Below are 18143 nucleotides of genomic sequence, written 5' to 3'. Positions count from 1 at the left end.
GGGAGCGAGTTCACCAACTACATTTAATCTGTTAACAAGCTTTTATTTTGTAGTTTTAATCTTCAATTGAATATACTAGTATAAATTTCAAGTTTGATATAGAAATGTGCACCTACTAGACTTCATTCTTCGATTGAATATATAAATTTCAAGTTTGATATAGAAATGTGCACCCACTGGACTTCATACTTATAAGAAATTCCGCAACATTTCCACTGAGACTCAAATCTTAGTGGGTGCAACAGATCCTTCTCCCTTCGTTCCTGGAGACAATTGTTGATTATTTGAATAGATTGGGTATTATGTAAATCCACGGATAATCCGCATCCGGACCGTATCATCCGTTGATCCGCGGAGTCAAATTCATGGATGATTGGGTCGGACACGGTTGGATTTTTCAAATTCATAATTTTGACGGATTGAACGCGGGTGATCCCTAATCCGCGTCCGTCCGTTGCACACCCCACTTAAAATTACCACGAACACGTCTGGTTTGGACAAACCATATATTCAGCGATGGACCTACGATTGAAAACCAAGGTGGGCTGAAACAAATACATTGGGCCAAAAATCAAATTTTAATGGGGGCTGAAAAAAAATTCCCACAAAAAAAGGATCGCCCATGATAAAATAGAACAAGTCAACAGTAGATGGTTTTGTTAGAAAATTATAGATGTACGTACTTCGATTTGAGCTACAGTACATACTTTATTCATGGAGTGGAAGACAACGTCGACGTACCGAAGAGACTAACCAATTACGCTAATCCATATGCAATCAGTCACAATAATATTCCTGCATAATTAAATCGTCCGTAGGATCTTATAAAAGTTAGTAATGAGTCCGGCTATCATCATCCTTGGTCTCTTCTTGTCCCCCTTCATTTGAATCTGCCTAGTAGGGGTGTGCAACGGACGCACGGTTGCGGATTAGGGGTCACCCGCAACTAAATCGTCAAAGTTGCGGATTTGGAAAATCAAACCGTGACCGGCCCAATCACCCGCGGATTTTACATCTGCGGATCCGCGGATTGTCCGGGCCGGTTGCGGATTAACCGCGGATTTTTAATCACAAAAATCATCAAAAAAAAAGAAGTTATCTTCACAAACAACCACAGTTGTGTCTCATGTCCGCCATGTCCATCTCAATTCAACACATACAAGCTAAACAATTCAGCCTCAAACAATGAAATAAGCAACAAAGAGACTTACCCAACAATAATTTGTGGCTCCATTTCAAGACAACTCCAACACACACAGCAGACATTTAACATCTTTGTTACAAATCTGGAATTCATCTTATCAAATACAAATAAACAAATAGTTCCACTAAAATCCACGAATCCTAATTTACTGATTTTGGAAAGAACACATGAATAACCCCAATTCCTAAGGAACCAAAATTAAACTTCAAACAATGAAATTAAACAACATACAGACTTACCCAACAATAATCTTACCTGAATTGATGTTCCACCACCCACTAATGCTGAAATCTAATTCACATCTCCCCTGAGTTTGAAACAGCCTTTGAAGCAACACACCATCATCAACTATTCTCTGATATTAGGCTTCTATTCTTAATCAGTTTCAGAAGCATCATCTTCTTCTTAGATTCTTCCTCAATTCACTACACCCGGCCTTCAGTTTCTTCTTGTCTAACTCCAAATCAATCTTCAATCGGTTTCCAAAACTCTAGTTCTAAAATTAGGGAAGAACATGAAACCCTAACTATCAGATTCTTCACGCATGACTCCATATCATCCAATTAACCTCGACCCGTTCCACAATCAACAAAACCCACTTCTAATCATCTATCTAGAGCGTCAGATTCACTTTCTAAATCATCTCAGAGTTCTTCTCATGGAACCCTAATTTCATTGATTCTTCATCACGATTCCCGGAAGCACCTTCTTCTTCGTAATTCCATGATACATCAACTCTTCCTCCATCTAAACAACATCATGAATTGAATTTTCTTGAATCTACTCTCAAAATCACTACTCGAGCGAAGAACAGAAGAAAGCAGAGAAGAGAAGAAAGAAAAGAAGAAGAAGGAAAAATGAAGAAGAAAGAAGAGAAAATAAGAGTTTATCCTCTCGCAGCCTCGCTACGTGTAGAGTCACTCTAATAAGAGGCCCAAGAAGAGTTTGCTATAGGCCCAACTAATTATACTTCGCTAATAAGAGGCCCAAGAAGAAATCGATTGAATCCCTAATTGTCCTACGGTGCGGGTAATCCGCGGTTATTAAATCCCAACCGCAACCGTAACCGCACCGCCTGCGGATTTGAAAATGCATCTGTGTCCGGTCCATAGCTCTTGCGGATTGGTTTTCACCCGCAACTTTGCGGACGGATACGGATAAAAAAACCGCGGTTACGGTTTTTATGCTCAGCCCTACTGCCTAGAAAGACTAGGCCCCTCAAGCCTGAATCTGAGTTTGCGGTGGGCCAGATATCAAACCGGTTGTTTCTCATTTTCTGATGTGCTACTCAGCTCATGCATCTAACGGAGAGTGTGAATTCTGCCCGACTCGCTTGGCATATATTTTACTGGACTCAATAGTTTTAAAATTCTAGTGCATAAAGTTATACAGTATTCAAATGAATCACATTCAGTCGAGTTAAAAAAAAGAAAAAAAGATAAATAACTTGTTACCACCGAAAGAGTCGGGAACTAGTTGGCAAGTGAGAGCAGTTGTCGTAACAGAAGCTGCCTAATATCAACATTCATGACATACAGACATACCCATTTAAAAAAGGTACCAAGACTTCTCTCTTTGACTGTTACCATATCACATACATCCAGTAAATAACTACTTTAATTACAGCACATACCATATCGAGGGCTTGAGAGTGAGTACGCCGGATTAAGAAAGATTAAACATATATATATATTCTTCATTGAATTGTTTAATGGCTATATTGATCATCACAGATTCACAATAACACTAGATCAACACGGCAACTCATAATACACTAATATTTACTCGTGTTGTTATTTAGAGACGCACTGTGCTGCTGAACAACAAGAAGAGTGCCATCATGAAGAAGCTAAAGATTTGTGAGAAATTATGTCACTTAGTAGGGATATCATCATCATCATCCTCCTCCTCTAACAATTATCATACCAAGAGAAAACTTTCATCAGTACACTTTGGTTTTCCTTTCGTCGTTGCAGTTTCAGTACTAGTTCTTACAGCTACTATCTTATTCATGTTCTTATCCATATCCCGGCCATCACCATTGAATCCCATTGTTGAGGATAATAACAATGTTATTAGATTTTACCACAAATTTTCGTTTCCACATTGGCCCTTTTATACATCAAATCAAACAGTAGTAGTAGTAGGAGTCATGGTAGTAGTTGTAGAATGTCATGCGATGGGAAGAAGAAGCATGGAAATGGTGATGCCTCTTCTTCTAACTACGGTGAGTGTGATATGTTCGATGGCGAATGGATGAAGGTAGAAAACTGGAAACCGTATTATCCTCCTGGTTCTTGTCCATTCATCAGAACCGAACCTTTCGCTTGTTACGAAAACGGAAGACCTGATGATCAGTTCCTCCAGTGGCAATGGCAATGGTCATCATCGAAGCAAACGAATGCAAACTGTAATAAAATCCCCAGGTAATGATCTTTCTGCCTTTCATATTCCTGCACAAGATCTCAAAAATATGTAGCTGGCCTTGTTGTGATCATTATTTCGCTTTACATTTTTGAAGGTCTCTTAAGGCGACGGATTTCCTTGAGAGGTTGAGAGGGAAACGATTAGTGTTTGTTGTCGATTCTCTAAACAGGAATATGTATGTTTCTCTGGTATGTATCTTGTGGAATGTCATACCAGATAAGAGCAGAGTTTTCAGGCCTACGGGGAGTACACCATTCGAGTCCAGAGGAGATATGTCTCTGGTATTCGAGGCAAGTCTTTCATGTCGATGCTGTAATTGTAGTTTCTGGTTCGTCTGTGCTGATCGGTACTGATAAAATGGTATATGCAGGACTATAACTGTACCGTAGTATTTGTGTGGACTGCATTTTTGGTCGAGGAGACAAATTCACCGGTTCGTAGAAGCCAAACCACATCAAAACCAAAGCCAAAGACGCTAAGATTGGATGTCATTGACGAGGTCGCATCGTCAGTGTACCGGGATGCTGATATTGTTGTTTTTGGTTCGTGGCATTGGTGGGTTAAAGCGAAAACTAATAATGGGTAAGTAACTTGACAATTCATACTTCTATCGCCAAGAAAATGAATGCATCACAATACAATAGTTTGAAATTGCAGAATCAACTATTTCCAAGAAGGCGATTACTTACACCCAACAATGGAGACTGATAAAGCCTACAAGAACGCACTTAATACTTGGAGAAAATGGATTGACAAGCACATTGATGCTAACAAAACTCAAGTGTTTTTCCGAGGACATTCGCTTTCCCATTACGTGTAAGTAATACGACATTTCTGTAACTGATTAAGTTTGTTATTTGTAATCACATTCTCCTGATTTGTGGTTCATCTAACACTATATGGCCTATTATGTGCGCAGGGGAGGTAGATGGAATACGGGCGGACACTGCCACTTAGAAAGGGAGCCGATCATGAGTAACGAAACGTACGTGCATCCATCACCTTCACAGGCGAAAATACTAGAAGACGTCCTAAGACGAACGAAGACTCCTGTTATGTATCTAAATATCAGCAAACTTACTTATTACCGGTCAGACGGACACCCGTCTCTCTACGCGAAAAATTACACCGCCAAAGAGAGAATTTTAGTTCTTGAAATTCAGGATTGTAGTCATTGGTGTTTACCTGGTGTGGCTGATACATGGAATGAGTTATTGTACGCTTCTCTGTTGAAAGCAGGTAAAGGGTCTTTTGGCCGCTTGTAATAGGGATCACCACCATTTCAGCTCATTCGTCATATAATGGAAAATTATTGGCAATGTTAATGTTGTGACCTTTCTATGCCTGTCCTTGACGATATTGCTGACGAACACATAAGCCAAAAACCAAATCCATTTTTCAACGGCCATGGAGACGCATCATAGGATTGCTGTTACGGGACAGGATAACCAAGGCTGTAGAAGCTTACGATGGATGAAAGTGCAGTCCTTGGTTTTAGTTAAAAATACATTGGATACAAATTACAAATTCAATACTGATTTTATTTTATTTAAAAGATCAAGGCCCAACTTCCATTTTACATCTGATACAAATTACAAATTCAATACTGATTTTATTTTATTTCATTATTTGTTATTTTCTTGGAAATAAAAACTAAATAATTGTCAATAGATTATTTGGTATTTATTCAATTTCCAATAGATTAAAAATTACTAATATATTAGAATTTATTTTATGAGCTGGTGTAACTGCACAAAAAAAGAAATAACACTTGCTTCAAAGAAAAATAGAACACTTGATTGTATTAGGACAACTGCAAAATACCCCCTTTTTCATTATTACGAAAGGCCAACGAAAGGAATTGTTTGTACTTGCTATAACCAATTTATTTTTATTTATTTATTTGTGAAGATGAGGAATTCCTGAATAAATTAGACTTCTGCCTTTCTTTGAACAACTAGCTAGGAGAAGTCGAGAAAAACAAGAAACCGAAGTGACCCAAATAGGCAAATACATCCCCTAACAGATATGATATAAAATTTAAAAACAACAAAACCTACCAAAAACTTGTATACAACTATTAAATATGAGACTGGCAGTACTCCAAGGGTTGTTTTCACTTGATACTGGTAACCCGAGTAGCAGCCTTGTATTTTATTTCCTCCAAGTGATCAAGTTGCTTGTATATAAAATGCGAGAGTTGGACTCCCTTCCCATGCAGTAATTGTTTGGAGCTTATTTAATCAATCGAAGGACCTCCACTTGAAACTACTGAGAGAGGTTTTATAAATCTATGGTCATCCCATCTCAATTTGAATACTATCTAATCTAATCAAAACTAGAGAACAGAAAGAGGGCAGGGAGCTAATGGAGAACAGAGGAATTCAATATATCTCAACCAGCACCATCCATCCAGCAAATGAATGCTGTAACCACAGAAATCCAAGGATACAGTTAACTGTGTGGGATCTCATGTTACTCCCACATCAATACATGCAAAGAGGTCTTATTTACTACTACCCTAAAGAACAAGAAAGGGATCAAGAAACAAAATGCATGGCCATGATCATCAGTCATCTGAAGACGTCTCTCTCAAGAACCTTAGACCATTTCTTCCCTTTTGCAGGTCGTCTCGCTACCACAAAACATAGTGATGATATGAACAGTGATGGCAATACCACCTTCACCTCTGTCTACATCGACTGCAATTCTTCCGGTGTAGAGTTTGTCCATGCTGTTGCAGATGTGGCAGTATCTGACATCATCACGCCTAACTACATTCCTCACATTGTTCGTTCTTTCTTCACTCTTAAAGGAGTAATGAATTACGAGGGTCAGTCTCAGCCGCTGCTCTCTGTACAAGTTACGGAATTAATTGATGGCATCTTCATTGGGTGTAGCATAAACCATAGTGTCTGTGATGGCTCGTCGTTTTGGCATTTCTTTAACTCATGGTCTGAAATCTCCAGAGGTGGTGCCTCGTCAGATAATTATATCTCCCGTCCTCCGGTTCTCCAACGTTGGTTTCTAGAGAACACAGATTATCCAATTCGTCTTCCTTTCTCCATTGATGACAGACATTTTGTCGAAAAATATAGATACACTACCCCACCTTCATTTGAAGTGAGAATCTTTCACTTCGCACCAGAATATATTGCGAAACTAAAGGAAAAAGCCAACTCAATATCAGATAAGGAGAGTCAAACTGATATAATCGTCTTATCCTCCTTTCAAGCTTTGCTAGCTCACGTTTGGATTGCTGTAACCCGAGCTAGACGTTTAGATCCAGAGGAGATGACTAGTTATCAACTAGTAATAGGTAACAGGGCTAGGTTAAATCCACCTTTGCCTAACAACTACTTCGGAAATTCCTTTCTAGTTGGAGAAGCGACTACTAAGGTGAGTGACTTGCTCGAAAGGGGAATCCGCTGGGGTGCTTTGTTGTTGAAGAAAGTGGTTATGTCATATGAAGATGCAAAAATTCGAAGTTACTGTGATGCATGGATGGATAAACCTGAATTGTTGGCTCTTAACGATAAGGTATCAGCAAACACTTTGATGACAGGGGGGTCACCAAGGTTCAACATGTATGGTAATAATTTTGGTTGGGGAGACCCAGTTGTAATTCGAGGTGGGATTTCTAACAAACGTCCAGGAGAGATCACAGCAATTCCTGGATCCGTTCAAGGCAGTGTAGACCTTGAAGTTTACCATTCTCTTAAAACTTTGAAGGCTATGGGAGATGATGTGGAGTTCATAGATGTACAGAAAAGCTCAAGGTAAAGAAGTTGCCAAGTTTGGATGACAGTGAATGTTGTAGTTTATGGCTCAGTAGGTATGTGAGTCGGTGGCTGATGTCAAATAGTTCCAAAATCTGAGCACACTTCCTTTCTTTTTTCGATGTTGCCACATCCAACCACCATGTGAAATGGAGTAGTTCCAAAATTTGAACAGACTTTCTTGTATTCTATTCTATGTATGACAATCCAACTACCATAATTCAAAACATGGAAAAAAGAATAGAAAAAGAGGAATCCACTTGAAATAAAAAAACGGAAAAACTGAAAACTTACTTGAGCAGTTTGGTTGAGAAGGTCTTGCCTCTTTCGTTATAAGTACAACCATTACTCTTCACTTAGAAAATTCAAAGATCTCTGCACAAAAAAAAAAAAAAACTGAGAGAGAGAAGAAGAAATTGAGAATGACTGGCTCTGATAAAAATGTTAGGTACATTTCTACATGCATTGTTAAGCCAGCGAGTAGACAAGCCGATGAGAAGACTCCTCAAAAAGTAGACTTAACTGTATGGGATCTCACCTTGCTCCCACATCAGTATATGCAAAGGGGTCTTCTCTACACCAAACCTACACCAGTTAAATATCACTATTCCAACCAAGGGGAAGAAAAAAGTATAAACAACATCATCACTCACCTCAGGAGCTCCCTAGCAAAAACTCTTGACCATTTCTATCCCTTTGCAGGTCGCCTTGCTACGACAATACATGATGATAATGAAGATGCCAAGTACTCTGTTTACATCAACTGTGACTCTTCTGGTGCAGAATTTATTCATGCCGCCATGGATGTAACTGTAGCTGACATTATCGGCCCGATTTATGTTCCGCTGGACATAGTCCGATCCTTCTTCTCCCTCGAAGGAGTACTGAACTATCATGGTCTATCCAAACCGTTGCTTTCTATACAGGTAACGGAACTAATCGACGGCATCTTTGTAGGGTGTAGCATAAACCATACTGTCTGTGATGGCACATAGCCTGTCACTGTCTTACCTCCTTATAAAAGTGTTTAAGCATATTCTTCTCCATTGTCGCCCAGGTTTATCAACATTTACTGCTTTCTGCCCTACTGCTTTCCAAAGATGTATGCCCTGCGAAAATATTTACATGGTCAAACAATGTTAGAAAAATTGTAATCTTTCAGAGAAAGGTTGCTTAATAATTTCAAATGGGAAAACCAATATATGCTACGAGATTTGTTTTGCCACTTGTGATCCCCATAAGAAGATGATCTAAAGGCTGATTTTGATAGACATTCGGACAAAATACTATTCCTTGGATCATCAACACACCCCACAATCAGGAGTACCCAGTGTAAAAAGATAGGTGAATCGTAGAATTTAGAATTTGAAGGAATCAAAGCAGAAAATATATTCAAATAATAAAGGCTGGTTATTAAGTTGACTATAAAGCTCACCCTCTTGGAAATAGATGTTTGTAATTTTAACAGGAAAACAAGTATTCATTTACTGTATATCTAATAGACACAGGCTTAATATGATGACCAATGTGCTTAGAACAATACTGTTCCTGTAAAGATAATATTACTAGAACGATAACTTTAAGGGCAATTATATTGGTGAGTTTCACCAATCACCGTGAATCCGCAGAGTGGAAGTGAGACCAGTATTCCTTGACGAGCTGCCCAAATAGAGACTCTCTCCTCTTCATCAACTCCATTGGCTCATCATACTCAACTAACTTTCCTAGAAAAATAAAGAGAAATTTCTCTATGAGATCTCGGTATGTAAACCAGGAAACACAGATAATACTTCACTAGCAACCATACATATCAGCGACTTGGGCAACCTAGACCTGGGCAATATATAAGCGTTGGACAACCCTTTCCTTGGATGCCGGTTTTCAAAGAGAGCTTGGACAATAAGATTTAACATAGTTATAGTTCATGAATTGAATATTTAATGCGATTTAGTTCTTGAGAAAGTTATGATGACTATGATGATCTATGGTGAGAAAAATAAAACGGAAATTGAAATTCTATTGATTATTTGACTTAAAATAACATACGAACCCAGAATAACTACTGCAATCTTACCATCACTAATTGCTAGCACCATTGTGCAGTCCATCACAGTCGTAATCCTATGGGCCACAGTGATCACTGTACAGTTAGCAAACTCTGTCCGTATGGTTTTCTGGAGAATGGAGTCCGTTGCGTTGTCAATTGAAGCTGTGGCTTCATCAAGCACCAAAATCTGGCTTCTCCTAAGCAAAGCTCGAGCCAAACAAAATAATTGTCGCTGTCCCATGCTCCAATTTGCTCCATCTTGTAAAACTGCAGAATCTAGACGAGGTTAGTACTTGCTCCTGGTTAAGTACAAAAAGGTTGAGGACAACTACCCCAGAAATGTCAAACCATACCTGAACTTGACAGACCTTCTTTCTCTTGAACAGCCTCTTGAAGCTGGCATTTTCCAATTACCTGAGCGAAGAAAGATGCAATCAACGTTATGCAGTCGCTAATACATTATAGTTGTACCAAAACAGAAATAGCATGCAACACATATTAACAGCAAACACACCTCCCAAATTTCCTTGTCCGTATATTGAGATAGAGGATCTAAATTGTATCTCACGGTACCATTAAAAAGAGTAGGATCTTGAGGTATGATCCCTAACCGTGACCTCAGATCATGAAGGCCCATCTTGGAGATGTCAAGGTCGTCTATGATAATTTTCCCCTCTTCTGGCTCCACCAGACGAAACAAAGCACTTATGAGAGTGGTTTTCCCGCTACCGGTTCTGCCAACAATTCCTATCTTGTGCCCTCCTTCAAAGGTGCAACTGATTCCTTGAAGAACAAGGGGAGTATCCAGCCTATATCTGATCTGCTTAATATAAATCTTCACAATATATTAATACCTATTGGACATGAAGCTGCAAAACCTACAACCCAAATTTAACAGGTTCCTACCTTCAAGTCATGAATCTCCACTCTACCAACAGCAGGCCAACTGAGTTCAGGACGGTTTCCTACTATAATTTCAGGGGCTTCACTAGATATGTGCATATACTGGTTTAGCCTTTCTACAGAGATGATGTGATTTGCAAGTTGACATTGTCTTTGAGTAGAAAAAACAAGGACCACATTCAAAGAAAGACCATAAGATAAAGCCATTCCAACAAATCCTGCCAACAGAAGATTGGTAATGAGTGTTTTCAATAGTCAATCTAACCAGGAATCTGTTGTTAAATTAATTTCCATTTCTAATAACATTCCTTTAACCAATCTCAATCCTAATTATAAAAATGGAAAGAAGAGGAAAAGAAAGAAGAAGACTGTGTGCAAAAAAACGATAGCAGTAGCTGGCATTAAAAATATATTAAAAAAATTGAACCACCTACCAGAACCAAAAGTTCCCGGAGGAAGCAAGACCATCACAAGTGCGGAGGAACAAAGGACAATGGTACCCAAGGTTTCCAAACGCTGGATCAACCACTCATTTGCAGAGAAGGTGTGAAAAGTAGGACTAGCATTTTTGTCGATGAGGTCGAAATTCTCAGAAAAGAATCGATCTTCCTCCCCAAAAGCTCTGATTATCGTTGCTCCTGCTATTGATTCCCCAAGATGGTTTGCTATCATAGACTTAGTAGTCCCATCAATTCGCATCAATTCTTTTGCAGAAGTGGAGTAATATCTCTATTATAAAAAGGAAAAGATTTCAGCAAAAATGCTTACCTATTTATACTTGATTTCAGAGCGTGAAAGAAGTCATAAGCTCGCCTCTTCGACTCACTAATTACAAAAGAAAAGTGGCTACCACTCTATATGCCTGCTTGTTTACGCTTTCTCGAGGTTATCCAGGAAAGATTATCTGAACTATTTTAATATTATTCTATAATCATTCAGGCATCTAATAAAATTAGAGAACATTTATGTTTACAGCTGACTAGCTCAGTTTTTCTAACAGATAACCAACTAGGTAAGTTCGTTTTAGTTCTCTGGCGTTACCGTGTTAGTGTGCATCTTTAACTCTAGAAATGTTGAGTCACCTTACAACATTCCTATGAACAGCAGGTGCCCAAAAAGGATCATATATAACACGAATTATATATATGGAACAAAAAAGGCTTTATGTTTACCTGTAAGTGTATCACCATGTACACCATCGGTATGGAGGCAATCAAGCTTTGCCAAGTAATAACAGCCATTACCCCAAGATTGGTGTAAGTCATCATAGTCGTCGAGATGGTCAGTCCAAAGCTGACTGCGAGATCAAGGTCTACAACACTTAAATCAGAAGAGACCTGCATAAATAACATAAAATATTAGCCACCTAAGGTGCATCTAAGAGAAGTTTAGATTTAATTATATAATCTCGATGACTCTTACCCGACTTAGTATCCTTCCCAAAGGTGTAGAGTCATGAAAAGCTATAGGTGCACGGAAAAGAGAGTTCAAAAGTTGACAAAATAAAGACTTCGATGACTGTATACTCAAAGCAATGGTAGAAAGTGATCTAACAAGCAAGAAGAACATAGAACTACACCCAACCAGCAAGTACACTATGATAAGTCTCAATTTGCTGACTCGGGGATTCTGAACATTAGCAGCCATCCAATAATTCTGTAATATCTGGCCAGCCATAAAAACAAGTTGCGAGAGACTTGCCAATGATAAGTAAAAAACGCCCTTGTTCTGATTCAAGTACTGCAGGTGAGGCTTCAAACCAGTGTCTCCACATTCTCTCTCTTCTTGCTTAATTAATTGGTGTCCTACTGGTACCTCAAACTGTTTCTCAAAATAATTGTTTTTAATCTCTGTCACAGAATTTCCATCTCTGCTGGGTGACTTAATCTTAAGTAACCCCTCAGAACCACTTGTATTATTGTGTGCACCAACAAGGTCACAAAACTCCCTACTAGAACCCAACAACGTATGATAGGGAGCTACACGTAGTATTTTCCCATCAGACATCAACTGTCAAAAAATAGAAATTGCTTAAAAACGTCCAGATACAAACGACTAATGCAATCACAATCTTGTGTACAATTATCAGACACTTCCAACAAAAACTTATACACAAAATACTTGGAATTGGCATACACCCTTCTCAAGTATTCTGTCTAACGTTTTACATATCCAGTAGCCACTAAAAAATTGTAGCTATACTCTGAAGCACATGCAAACCAAATTATCTTACCTACTCAAATATTCCATTTCAGGAAAAATGATGCTTTCACTTTGCCTGAAACGGAGGGAGGAACAAATAGTGATATCTTACTTGGACTTCAAGTTTCTCCACTAAATCAAAAGACTCGAGGAAGACAGGAAATTAGGTTACCACACTCAATATACTGTATTTTGACAAAAATGGTATACAATCCTATACTAAATGCAATAGTGATATCACAGACATCTTCCCTCGAATCTACACCAAACAACAGTATATACGACTTTATATCTTGTAAGAATTAGCTTACTCAACAACCTACAACCCAAACTTATCTCATTAAAAACGCTTATAAAGAAGCGGAGTTCAAATCTAACATCACATTATGTGACATAAAACTTCAAAGAGGCTTGGAGAAAGAAAAAAAACTCCTTTTTTAGTTTTTTGTTTCTTTTTCTTATCACTACTTATTACTGGTTACTTGTTTTTCCTCTTCGATCTATACTCACTAATTTTTCATAAAGAAAGAAAAGATGGATTCAAATCAGCAACACGAATACATTACAGAGTTTGTTTGTTTGTTTTCTGAAATTCAGCCGTTTTGTTAGTGTGAATTCCAACTCACCAGAACGGATTGAAATGCAGGAAGGAAGTCAACTTGGTGAGTCACGAGTAACACCGTCTTGCCTCCTAGAGCTCCCATAACATATTCCTGAAGAGCACGAGTTACCCATCAGCATCAAGAGATACGCACACATGTACATAAGTTGTAAAGAGAATAAAGTTGTGAGTCGTGTGACCATACATTAAAAAGGCTTGTTGCAGTAGTGGCATCAACTGCACTAAATGGATCATCCAGAAGATATATATCAGCATCTTGATACAGTGCGCGAGCAAGTTGTATACGTTGTTTCTGGCCACCACTCAAGTTAATTCCTCTTTCTCCTATTTCAGTGAGATCACCAAAAGGTAACATTTCAAGGTCCTTAACCAGAGAACATTTTTCCAGTGTTTCTTGATATCTTTGCTTATCCATGGTGCATCCGAACAGAATATTCTCTAATATACTTCCTGACTGGATCCATGCAGATTGAGAAACATAGGCAATCTTTCCATGAACTTGAACCTACAGAATGCAGGAGAAGCCAAATTATTTGGATTATTGATGGTGATCACTAAGAAGGAGTACAGTACAGCATGCAGGTCATAGAACTAAAATTTTCGCCACCAATTAGCATTGAAATAGCATTTGTTTTTTGCTGCTTCGTCCTAATTTTATTTATCTGACTCTGAATCATTGGATCTGATTCATCTGAGTCACCAAACAAAAATGCATCACTCTATTATAAATTTATAATAGATGGATTCACCAACTTAGATGAATCAGATTCACTTTAAAACATCAATCGAAGGTGATGACCTTAATTGGTGTTTGACTTAAACCCAAGTAATACACTCAAAAATAGAAAAATAAATGGTAACCGGGTCACATTTAGATACCAGATCAGCTAAAAACTAAATATTACAGTGAAAAGACATTGAAGAATTATGGTTGATAAGAACTCACCTCACCCTCCAGCTTTGGAACCTCTCCAAGAACTGCTGCTAATAAGGTCGATTTTCCAGCACCAACCTCTCCACATATAGCAATCTTTTCACCAGGTTTGACTTCTAGGTTTATTCTTCTCAACGTGGGCTTTGATTGATTCTCCTCCCATGAAAGATCAGATGACTCAATTAAAATAGAGTATTTAATTTCATCTGAATTTATTTCGTGACTAAGGTTTTCATTCTGCAATTCGGGTGCAGAGAGAAACTTTGCAATCCGTTTCAATGCAACTTTTGCATTAATAACCACTCCAATAACCTCAGGGATTGATCTAATAGGCTCTTGCACAATGCGTAATGTTACAACAAAAGTGAAAACATTACTAGCACTTAAGGGAACCTTAAGTAAGTAACAAGCCCAAAAGGCTGCGACCGAGACCAAAACAGGGGTTGCCCAAAACAGAAAGCTATTATAACCTCTCCTAAGCTGCAAAGCTGACAAGCATTTGTATTCCTCCCTCCTAAGTCCTCGAATAACATTTTCAAAATGTGTCTCCCATGCATACAGCTTCAATACCTTCATGTTCATAAGAGCCTCCGAGATAGCCTTCAGCCTCTTATCTTGTAATACCGCAAGTTTAGTCTGGTATTTATGCTGTAGTTTGGCCAATGGACTATTGACTAGCACAGTGAGTACAATTACAACCAATGCCGCTACCGTTGCAAGTCTTATAGCACGGACAAGAATCAGCAATCCAAGGCAGATCTGAAGGCCCGTTGTCCATGTTCTATGCATCATAAAAGGAAATTCCCCTACTCTGTAAGCATCTACAGTGACATAGTTCATAATTTGACCTGTTGAATGCTTTGTTTTGGAAGCAATGGAAAGCTTGAGCTGCTTTCTATATATAGCTGCTATAAGCATGGACCTGACATGAATACCCATCAATCTGCTTCGGAAGAACCACTGCCTCTGCGATATGGACTCTAAGCATTTAACCAAAAACAACAAAGTAGTCAATACATAACCTTCGTGTTTAAAAGCTTGCTTCCCTTCTGCAATCTCAATAAAAGCAGTAAGAAATAAAGGTCCAGAAGCGAGAGTGAGAACCTTGAGCAACGCAAATAACCCAGATATTAAAATCTCCTTCCAGCAACAATACACAATAGCCCAAAACACTGAAGGTGCAATAGATGGTTTAGACAGCTTTTGTTTGTTCAGTTGCTCCATGAACAGCAAGTAACAAGTCTCTGCTCGATCTTTTTTACGCAACTTGGGTATATCTTCATCCTCAAGGGTTTTCTTCTTACCCTTTTTCATCAAAGGATTCAACCACCAAAATGACAATCTGCTAAATAATCCGGCATTAGCAAAACAAGTAGTCTCCCTCTCACTACCACAATTTCCCATATTCATTTTAATCAAAAACTTCAATCGATCATCAAAATTTACACAGATCATTAAAATTGAATACTTAATAATTGAACATACAGGAGAATCAAAAAACTGCCAAGCTATTATCAATCAAGTACAGATAAAAACAGAAAAAGGATAGGTCACAGACACAGAGTGACATAATTAGTTTTGTTATTGAGTAACACTGACAAAACTAATTAACTAATCTTATTGAATCACTAACAAACAAAGTCGAAATATATATGGGAAGTATGCCCAATTGAGTTTGTTCATCACGTATAGTTATTAATAGAAACCTAATATTACAAAATTGAAATGAGTTATTTACCATACATCCATTGCTCCACGCTTCCATCATCCATGGGATTCTGCTCATCGAAATGAAGTAGGGCGGACTCGTACAAGGAATTGCACTAACCAAATTCCCAACACAGACATTTGCGTTATAATATCTAAGCAGTTAAAGTCTTTATAGTGAATTGAGGTGGTGCAATTTCTTGTTCGAAGCCTTGTTCTACTAAGTAGTAGTAACTAGAAAGGCTCCTAAATTAGGAACACTAACTCTGAGGTAACTCTAATCTAGTGCAACTTAGATTCGGGAGCTTAATCAAGAACCCTAGAAATGGTAGTTACCGGGAGCATTAATCAAGAACCCTAGAAATGGTAGTTACCGAATATCGGAAGCAAGGGCTGAAAACGAACTCACTAGTCACTAGTCACTACTCAAAATAAAAACAAAAATGGGTTTCAGACCCTCGTAAATAGCTTGGCGTCGTTAGGGGCGACGCTAAAAGAATTAGGGCCGACACAAAAAGACGAAAAAGGTCATCCAAACCTAAAGTCAGGATATCCTTTATCTGAACCCCGTAATCTGTAGTAATATATATAATCGGTTGTTTCGGTGTTAACAATCGGTAGTTAATATTGTAATCGGTTGTTTTGATGTATATAATCGGTAATTAATTACCGTAACCGGTAGATTAGGTATATAATCTTGGTTTTACAAAAAAAATTCTCATTATTTGGTATTTGTTTGGGTGGGAGAGAGAGAGAGAGAATAGAAAGAAGGAGAAGTGGGATTTTACAATTTTTCTTAAAATCAACCAAAAACATGGATGGGTATGAAGAAGAAGGTGAAGAACCTAATGTTGAAGCTTCACAACCATCCAAAGAAGACGATTTGGGGTATAAATTGAATGATCCAACTGTTTGTGGAGAGGAAACCCTAGGCGACGCTTTGATGGAAGAAAACGTAGAATCACCCGAGATCGAAGCTAACGATGCATCTAACTCATAGGTATTGTGTTAAGAAACTCATAACCCACTTTGTATACGTTTGTATGCGTTTTTATACGAGAAAATTCGATTTTTGCATGCATTGAATGCCATGAACTACCCATAATCGGTAGATAATATGCTTATATATCTACCGATTGCTAAGTCTTGTGCAATAATATATCATAAATCGGTAGAATAGGGAACTAAACATTCTACCGATTATGGAAAAACCCCAAATTGAAAATTTCAATTTTGAATAATCGGACGTTTCGCAAACTTACTTAACTACCGATTGAAAAAGTCTCCCCAAATACAATTTTTTCAAAAACTTCAATTATTGGTTTGTTTTATCTTTCATAATCGGTAGAATATAAAAAAATTTAAACCTCCGCTTATACGTCGCCCCAAATACGTTTTTTTCAAAAACTTAAATTATTCGTTTCTTTCATATTTCACAATCGGTAGAATATGGAAATTTTCAAGCCTCCGATTATTGTTGTCGCCTCAAAATCAGATTCCCCCAAAACTGAATATTTTGGATTTCTTTAGATCTCATAATCGGTAGTTGATATTAGCTTTTCTACTGATTAATGTATAATCGGGCGTATGACAGATACAAAGGCTACCGACTATTAAAGTATGTTTGTACAGAAGCACAACTTTTTCAAAGTATTTAATCGAAAGTATATTTTCTGATTTTATCCTCCGATTATAGTATAATCTGTAGAGTTGATATTTTTTAACTTCCGAATATTGAACAATCGGTAGAAGTGATATTTTCTAACCTCTGATTGTATGACAATCGATAGGAAATGGCTATACCGTGCGTCCTATTATGATGGGATAACTTGTTTTTGTTGTTTGTAGGTTATTGTAGCAGTGGATGATGAATTTTATTTGAGGCCCGATACTTCTCACCACTATGAAAACGATTTGGTATACTCATGACTATTCTTTTCTTTTCTTTAAATGATATATGTTAAATGCTCATGCTTATGATGTTTGTTGTGTATATGCAAATTTAGACATTTGGAAGTAAGGAGGAGGCAAATGAATGACTTAACAACAAGGCTAAAGAGAATATGTGCGTGGTGGTTCAGAATGGTTGTGTTAGGGATGGTCGTTTTGAAATGGTATGTGAGCGAAGTGGGGTGAAAAAGAGTCACGAGGGAAAGAACAATAAATATGTAAGGAAGACGGAGAGGATGAAATACCGAAACCATACAAAGAAGATTGGATGCCCATTTAAAATTGTCTTCTATAAGCCCAATGGTAAGGATGGTAAAGAATGAAAAATGTCTAAAGTTGCTAATGGTTGTCACAACCACGATGATCTG

At 38.0% G+C, this 18143-nt stretch overlaps 3 protein-coding genes across 8 annotated transcripts; 2 read left to right on the top strand and 1 right to left on the bottom strand.

The window, feature by feature from the left end:
• Positions 1–3903: 3903 nt before the first annotated feature.
• LOC113336797 (protein trichome birefringence-like 2) lies at positions 3904–4943 on the top strand. Its single transcript, XM_026582472.1, has 4 exons — positions 3904–3912; positions 4002–4213; positions 4289–4447; positions 4551–4943. Exons 1-4 carry the CDS (start codon positions 3904–3906, stop codon positions 4894–4896), a joined length of 726 nt encoding a protein of 241 aa, XP_026438257.1. The 3' UTR covers positions 4897–4943.
• Positions 4944–5870: 927 nt separating this feature from the next.
• LOC113336796 (uncharacterized acetyltransferase At3g50280-like) lies at positions 5871–7414 on the top strand. The gene has a single exon (XM_026582471.1). The coding sequence runs from the start codon at positions 5999–6001 to the stop codon at positions 7412–7414; it is 1416 nt and encodes a 471-aa protein (XP_026438256.1). The 5' UTR covers positions 5871–5998.
• Positions 7415–8390: 976 nt separating this feature from the next.
• LOC113336826 (ABC transporter C family member 10-like) lies at positions 8391–16240 on the bottom strand. 6 transcript variants are annotated; one of them, XM_026582499.1, is made up of 13 exons: positions 15857–16240; positions 14131–15460; positions 13369–13689; positions 13189–13275; positions 11783–12370; positions 11533–11697; positions 10795–11089; positions 10364–10578; positions 9972–10277; positions 9811–9871; positions 9485–9724; positions 9026–9134; positions 8423–8519 (listed from the first exon to the last, which is right to left on the bottom strand). In XM_026582499.1, the coding sequence occupies exons 2-13, from the start codon at positions 15430–15432 to the stop codon at positions 8495–8497; spliced, it is 3714 nt and encodes a 1237-aa protein (XP_026438284.1). In that variant the 5' UTR covers positions 15433–15460; positions 15857–16240; the 3' UTR covers positions 8423–8494. The 6 variants fall into 6 exon arrangements, with proteins under 6 accessions (XP_026438281.1, XP_026438283.1, XP_026438284.1 ...); XM_026582497.1 differs by having other exon boundaries at positions 15862–16240; XM_026582500.1 differs by lacking the exon at positions 15857–16240 and having other exon boundaries at positions 14131–15098; positions 15223–15330.
• Between the last annotated feature and the right edge of the window lie 1903 nt (positions 16241–18143).

The sequence above is a fragment of the Papaver somniferum genome, unplaced genomic scaffold (assembly GCF_003573695.1).
Source record: "Papaver somniferum cultivar HN1 unplaced genomic scaffold, ASM357369v1 unplaced-scaffold_154, whole genome shotgun sequence".
Classification (NCBI taxonomy): Eukaryota; Viridiplantae; Streptophyta; class Magnoliopsida; order Ranunculales; family Papaveraceae; genus Papaver; species Papaver somniferum.
This window is presented reverse-complemented; position numbering and strand designations above follow the sequence as displayed.